The sequence below is a fragment of the Lytechinus variegatus genome, chromosome 2 (genome assembly GCF_018143015.1).
Source record: "Lytechinus variegatus isolate NC3 chromosome 2, Lvar_3.0, whole genome shotgun sequence".
Classification (NCBI taxonomy): Eukaryota; Metazoa; Echinodermata; class Echinoidea; order Temnopleuroida; family Toxopneustidae; genus Lytechinus; species Lytechinus variegatus.
The window spans coordinates 13,137,026-13,144,785 of NC_054741.1; the positions used below are offsets into that span (position 1 = coordinate 13,137,026).

The 7,760-nt window shown below is 37.1% G+C and overlaps 1 protein-coding gene across 1 annotated transcript; it reads right to left on the bottom strand.

Annotated features, from left to right (window-relative positions):
- Positions 1-2,758: 2,758 nt before the first annotated feature.
- On the bottom strand, positions 2,759-6,066 carry LOC121409584 (monocarboxylate transporter 13-like). The gene is made up of 4 exons (XM_041601497.1): positions 5,769-6,066; positions 4,053-4,193; positions 3,430-3,675; positions 2,759-2,994 (listed from the first exon to the last, which is right to left on the bottom strand). Exons 1-4 carry the CDS (start codon positions 6,064-6,066, stop codon positions 2,759-2,761), a joined length of 921 nt encoding a protein of 306 aa, XP_041457431.1.
- Positions 6,067-7,760: the final 1,694 nt, after the last annotated feature.

Genomic DNA, 7,760 nt, shown 5'->3' on the forward strand with positions numbered 1-7,760 from the left:
TATAGATCTATTCTTAGTACATGGGTAGGAATTCGGTAGCGGTAGGAGTAGTAGAAGTATATAGTAGTAGTAGTATTAGTAGTAGTAGTAGTGGTGGTCATGGTGGTGGTGGTCGTAGTAGTAGCATACCTGAATGCCTTTCCAAAGTGTATTTAAACATAAATCTTTTGGAGATTGAACATTTTCAGGGAAGTGCAAGGACTGGGGAAAAATGACATAAATATAGAGTCAAAATGTGCAATTTATTCAGGCAAACATAACTTTATTTGATTGCAGCTCCATAGCTATCGCAGCATTAAATGACGTTCAAACATATCATATATACTGCAATTTATTAGTTTTATGATATACATAAAACATTTCCTGCTCTGGCCTTTACTTAGAAAATTGCACATGTAAGATAAGTTGGATCATCAGGGATATTATCCATGATTATGAACAAGGTACGGAACCCGGGAAGGGACATGTGAAAAAATATTTGTCATTTAAATGAGGTAATTATGTCATTAAAACGAGATATGATACCATTTTGTCGAGATATGTCTTTGAAATTAGTTATTTTGTTATTCTAATGAAGTCATAAACACGAGCTATTCTAGGAGAAAACATGTCATTGAAATATTATGTTAATCTAATGAGATATTTAATTAGGCGTATGCCATTAAAACGAGGTATTGAGTCTTGTCAAAATATAGTATGTCATTAAAATGAGATATTCGATCGTTTTATTGAAACAATTAAGTCTTTAAAATTTTGATATCATTAAGTCATTTTGATGAGACAAAAAATATTTTTCACATGTCTATTGCCGGGCTCCGTAACAAGGGGATTTACTTTTGTATATATTGACCCCAAACAGAAACATTTGAAGGAATATTTTTAAAAGGAATTCATGAAGAGCATAATAAATCTCACCACAGTCATTTACTGCGAGCGCCAAGCGCTGATTTGGTTAGAATTAGAACACCTAAACACATGAAACACTTTATTTGTAGTCATTGTAGTCCTGAATACGATGCATATCTCACTAATCAAATACTGCAAGCGCGAAGCGCGAGCTGATTTTTTTTAATCAGACCTGAAGGCATTTAAGGTTTGTTTGTAAGAATACAATAAGCCCATGTGTTACTCACTTACCAAATGATGAGAGAGCCTATAACGCGAGCTGATTTTTAAAAATATATTCAGATCAGAAATAAGGGACGTTTAAAGAAATTGTAAGGAATTCATGAAGTGCAGACATATCTCATCAATCCATTAATGCGAACGTAGCACGGAATGGAATCTTTCATATTCAGACCGTAAAAGGGGGCAATCACTTTAAGTGTCATGGAAAAAAGCATATGTCACTACAATGATAACTCGAAGTGCGAGGAAATATATTTTGTATATATTTACTTGAAAACGGGATGTTTTAGTACATGATTATATATCTCATGAAACAGACAATGCGGACACCAGGAATGATAAATACATAGACCCTAAGCAAATTATGTTTCATAAAGTAATGAAAAAAAAATCATATCTAAAATAATGTAATATACATAATATAACATAACATAATATAATATAGATAGACAATAATTTCGTGTTTCCCAGCACGTTTCTTTTTTCTATCTCCCTCTTTTCCCCTGTTTTTTTTTTTGGGGGGGGCCAGTCGATAGGGGTAGGGGGGGGGGGCACGTTCCCCCGTAGGTACGCCACTGCTTCTATGAATTTAAAGGGGTGTATCGTTGTTTTATGTTCATGTAGATGATGATGACAAAGCCTGTAAAAACGTGAAAGCTGCCCATTAGAAGAAATCCAACATCGAAAGTGCCATATATCATGTACAGTCTTCCTGTGTTTAAATTATAGATATGAAAAAAAATCATAAATATATTGCTACATCACGTTGTTATCACTAGTAATCATCATGCACTAATATTTGTATAATGTTCTCTGTATAGGAATATCATTATATCCAAAATGTATTGTCTACATAATATCAATTGTTCTACTTGATTGATTGGTCGCATTTTTGTTCTTTTTCATTCTAAAATTAAAAAAAGGTTGCAATGTAAGGCAAATATATATATATATTATACAGAAATGAAAAAAAAGGAACCAACTGTAAAGCTAGCCTTGTAAATGCGGGTTCCATGCAATAAATAGTTGACTAAAGTATAACTTTCTTCAATGAAATTCAAATCGTGATAAAGAAAACTTAAGGGGTCAAGCTTTGTATGCCTATCTATATATGTGACAATAATAATAAAAATCATATCATACCCCTGGTGTATAAACATAGGCGGCGGAAGCGGGGGGGGGGGACGTGTCCCCCCTAAATTTGTTGTTGATGACCTTTTTTTTTTTTTTTTTGCTTGTCAATTTATTTTCCTACGTCCCCCCTAAAATTTTTGGGTTGAGAACCTTTTTTTTTTTTTTGCCTGTCAAAAAATTTTTGGTTGTCCCCTCCTAAAATTTTTGGCTTCCGCCGCAAATGTGTATAAAACAAACCTGAGTTATCTAGTCTGTAAGGATTTCAATGAATAAACTTTGAATATAATTAAGTACATACTACAAGTGTGTGAAGCATCTTATAACCATGTTTTTACTAATGACGTTTATTCACTTCTAATTATACGTGAGGGCTACAAAAAACCCGTCTCTGCTTTTTAATTGTAAAAGTATTTGTGATCAAATCCAAAAATTATGCGTACCTACCTATTGTATAACCGCCAAGCAAACGGGCAAGACTATGATGCCATACGACAGACTAAGAAGAGGAGCGAAAGACATCTCTGTCTGTAGATTGCTTCAAGAGAACCGTGCCAAGAGGCAGGACGATCCCATTCCCCACACCGAACAGAGCCGCGGCCGCCATATTTTGAGCGTGCAAGTCAAGGATTGGGCACAACATCAAGGAGAGGGCCAAAGCCCATGTCGCCATCAGATAGAGTTTCTCAGAAGTCAGAATCCCGAAATCGATGATCAAACCATGAGTTGCCCGAGCTATTGTCGAGAAGATACCAGATACAGATGCAATGGAAGCTGCAACAAGAGGTGTCATCCCTTTACTTTGAAGATAAGGGATGAAGAACAATAACCATCCCACTATTGTGAAACGGGCAAAGAATTGTAAAATAAGGACCAGGTAAAGCAGTGGATTTCTGAATAACTTAAATGGAAAATGATGTCCGCAAGTGTTCCAACATCTAGATCTGATTGGTTCATCGTCATCTTCTGCTGGAGTTCGTTGCAATGGAGACAATGATATCGCTGATCCATTGGGGTTTAAGTCGTGTGTATTTAAAAGTGGAATTCTATCCTCGTGCAAATTACATGTCTTATTTTTCTTTAGGGTTTTCAAATGTGTGATGCTTCTATCCTTTTGTTCAGAAAGAGAAACTTTCTCCGTTTTCTTCGGCTTGGCTTCATCCTCATTACAATGGCTGTTCGGAATAGGTCTTAAAACGGTTCCGTGTACCACCACATGGAGACATAGAGCACCAAGAACCATGAAGGTGCCCCGCCATCCGTAAGTGTCTAGGAGAACTTGACCAAGAGGTGCAAAGACCACAACGCCTATACCAGTCCCTGAATATATCAGTCCATTGGCTATCGCAAATCGTTTGGTGAAAGACAACCTTATCAGCTCGAGTGACGGTACTAATGGAAAACCAAAGCCGAAACCTAGGAGAAATGAAATTATAAGAAAGGCTTTCGCCTTAACCCAGCGCATTTATAATTTTGTTTCAGCAAGCTGACAACACAATTTTCATTCTGACTCTAGTACTCATGTACAGTGCATATCATTTTGCTTCCTTCGAATGCAAGATTTTGACGGTTTTAGAATCTGAATACCATCTTAGCGGTAAAGGATGTATAGTCACACAACTTAAACAACGGTATTGATAATTTGATGACAAAGTATCGTTTATTTTATTAAAAGTTGTTTTATTGGGGGATGTTTTTACAGGCCATCCCACCTCTTCAAATATCAAGAAATTATATCCCATGCAATGCTCGGCTTTACAAGCAACGCTTGGGAACTTGTCCAACTAATTTACCTGCTACTGCTAAACAGACAGCCAGCTGAGATGATGATGTAACGAATGATGCTAGTATTATTCCACTACTACAGAGGATACCACCGACGACTGCAACGGATCTTGCGCCAAACACCTTGCAAAGGGGAGCACTGGTAAAACCTTTGGTAAAAAGAAAAGTAAAAGTTTAAATAAAAGAAATATCTTCAATCGATGGTTAAAGAAAAGGGCAACGTACGACTCTGAGAGATGACGCTTTAGTTGTTAAACTGCATACTTTGCCAGTCGAGATGAAATTGAGTTCAAAGTACGATCTTGAAGTACTAACTGAAAAAAAATATCCGCCGTTGATTTGAGCAAATCTGATCCACCAAAATGGCTGAAATATGATTGTAAAACAAAACAAAAAACAACATTTTTTGTCATTTGAAGTCAAAGCATGAGCTTAGGGTTGGGGGAGGGGCCTTCTGGCACTGAGAGCGGGGGTGCTATGTGTGTTAATCACCATGGATAGCACTCCCTGGAAATCTGGTATGTACTGCTGATTAGCAGTAATTTAACCAAAATCACCTTCATTTGGGAGTGATTTTTTTTGCTTGCATGTCAATTTTCTATGTTAAAGGACAAGTCCACCTCAACAAAAAGTTGTTGCGAATAACAAGAGAAAATCCAGCATATAGCACTGAAAATTTCCATCAAAATCGGACATGGAATAAGAAAGTTATGACATTTTAAAGTCAATTTCACAAAACAGTAACGCACACCCTGCCCTGATCGGTATGCAAATAAGGGGACCAATGACGTCACCCACTCACTATTTCTTTTACATTTTATTATCATTATCATCATCATCACCACTATCAATTCTTTTAAAAATGAATTTTTGAAATATATATGTGCTAAATGAAATTAAATCACTGATTTGTACCGGGGGAGGGGGGGGGGTAGGTGTAGCTTATATGGTTTTTCTTTGTTTTTAATGATTTCTCTTCTATGTCTGATGGTCAACTTCCTTTACTTTATGGCAATCATAGCCCTTTTGCATGTAAACTGGTTCCATGGAAGACCAGCAGCATTGCATTAGTGCAGCTGAATATGGACTACCAGTCGTATAATTTACTTTATTACCTACCTTCTATCATTATATCTTAACATATACCGCATCATCTCATGTTATATGTATTTTTTTATGTACTTTGTATCTGTTTTTTGTATATACGGAAATAAAACAAACAATCATCATCATCATCATCTCACATCACCATCATCATCATCATCATTATCATTATTATTGTTAGTCCTCTGACCAAGATTGTTTGCGTACTTTTTCCTTCACTATTGGATTAGAGCTTTACCTTGTCTCGTATTTGAAACCTGTTTAGGTTTATCAGAGAAGTAGAAAATGTTCTAAACATTCTTTTAGAACAATTATCTTTTTCTATTTTGTTTTACAAGCAATTAACCTTTGAAGGTTACAGTCATGTATACACAACCTATCGGGTTCTTGATTATTTTAAATTTCTAGGTTGTGTATAGAGAACCAAAATAAAAATTGGTGATAATTATAACCCCATAGACTGTATTCAAAAGGTTCCTTGTACAACCAAAAACTGGGCGTTGGTTTGGGGTAGACACTTCACATATTGTGAATGTATATTGAAGCAGTTATGGGATTATATCTGTCATATTTTCCTGACCAGACCTGTCTCCATAGAACCCTGTAATACATAAGCCTACCTGTGAAATCAGAAAATGTTCCGAAAAGAGCCAAAATGAGACCAAGTTCAGAGATGGAGGTTCCTCCAAAATGACTCACGAGATTCGGCATTAGAACTCCAAAGGCTTTTACAGTTCCACTGAAGAGTAGTTTTGTGAAGAACGCCCAAAAGACGATGACCCAACCCCAGCCTCCTTCACGAATCTCCTTGTCGGTTAGGATGGTTTCTTCCTTCAGTCTCTTTTCATCTGTCCCAGCAGGATCGTCCTCCTTGAGATCATGATCGAGCTTTTCGTCTTCAATGTTTAATGATGCCATTTTCAAAAAGATCAATGGAAATCAAGATTGGCTGCTCATTAATTGAAACTCAATTGCATTTGGATTATAAAGTCGTCCACTTATAAAGGGTATCCACACGTCGGTGACAAGACAAATCTAATGGTGGGACAATATCTTATTGTGGTGTTCAACAGGAGACTGCTGCTGGCATAGAGTGGCAATAAAGTGGTAATTTATCTTGCTATAAATACGCTCTCTCTCTCTCGTCTCGTGTAATGGTGACATCTAACTTCCCCTTTCATTGTACGCTGTTACATGGCCGTACGCAGAGGCGGGGGGGGGGGATGCAGGAGGGGCGGTTGCCCCCCCCAAAAAAATTTTTTTTATCGAAACTGTTCACAGAATGTACACAATACTGTATACAAGAAATATTTTAATTTCACTTTCGAAAATGAAGAAGTGCCCCCATGACAATCTCGGCTGCTTTGCTCCCTCGCTTTTGAGTTTCCTCAGAATTTCACGCTTAATTCTTGCCCTCCCACAGTAAACATTTCTGCCAACGGCCATGTGTTCCAATTAACTGTATTTTGGTTTAAAATGCAGTTTCACAGTTGAAACTTGAAAGTGGTAGCTAAGTTCCATAATCGGTCCCTATGCAGCGGCGGCGGCGCTGGGTTGAAGAGCCCGTGCAAATATACACCGAAATTTAACGCTCTTCATCAAACTATTATCAAAATGATATACGAAGCGCATCAATAATCATCTTTACTTGGTGATCAATAAGGAAGATAAAAAACATCCCCATAAATATAGGTCTATGCCTATATGTATAGAAACCATTTTTTCTCTTCAAATTTCTCGGAACCATTTGTATAGGAAAACCTGATTTTTTCTATTCTCAAATTTACATCATCACCCAGGGGCTGCGGAACGGTTTTCAAAGTGGGGGGGGGGGGGGGGTTAAGCCCCCAGCCCCCGCCCCTGTCACCCCTCTTAAAAATCGTTTCCAGGGCCCTGAAAATAGGATATGCGTGCATAATAAGGAGCGTTCTCACGCACGAATTACGTGTCAGGGAATTTCGCTGAATCAATGTCAAGTTGTCCGGGCATATATCAGATGCAAAGATGTCATTAGCTGATGTTGTCATTGGATATTGTCAGTGGAAATTGTTATTTCTTTCATGAATGGTGATGTTTTGTGGTTGTTTAGTTTTTTACATAGTACACGTTTACCGAAAAATGAGATCGATGTAGCTCAAGAGCCCCCGATTCCGCAGCCCCTAGACTGCATTCCTAATTATAGAAAAAAATCAAAATTAACTCCCGCTTTACTCTATCATATTATCATCTTCAGTAAAATATGTTTCCTCGTGCATTTCTGTAATAGGCCTTCTAAAAATATGTCCTTTTCCTGTTCAGCATAGTCATTGCAAAATTTCAGTTTGCGCTTTGCACCCGCATTACATGCATAATTTGATATTCATAAATTTTTACAAAATTAATATACACCAACCCTTGAAATAACACTTTTTAGGTTCAGTATATACAGTTAAGGACAGAAGTTTACATACATCCAGTTACACTTGCCAAACGTCATTTACTGTATCTTATGTGCTATCATGACGAATTTGATATCAAACAAACTTATGTCATGCCCCTTCATCACATCGCTTTGTCATCTAGGAGCTGAAAAATATTTAGGTGTCCTTTTCGCCCAAAAGTCTTCATATTTT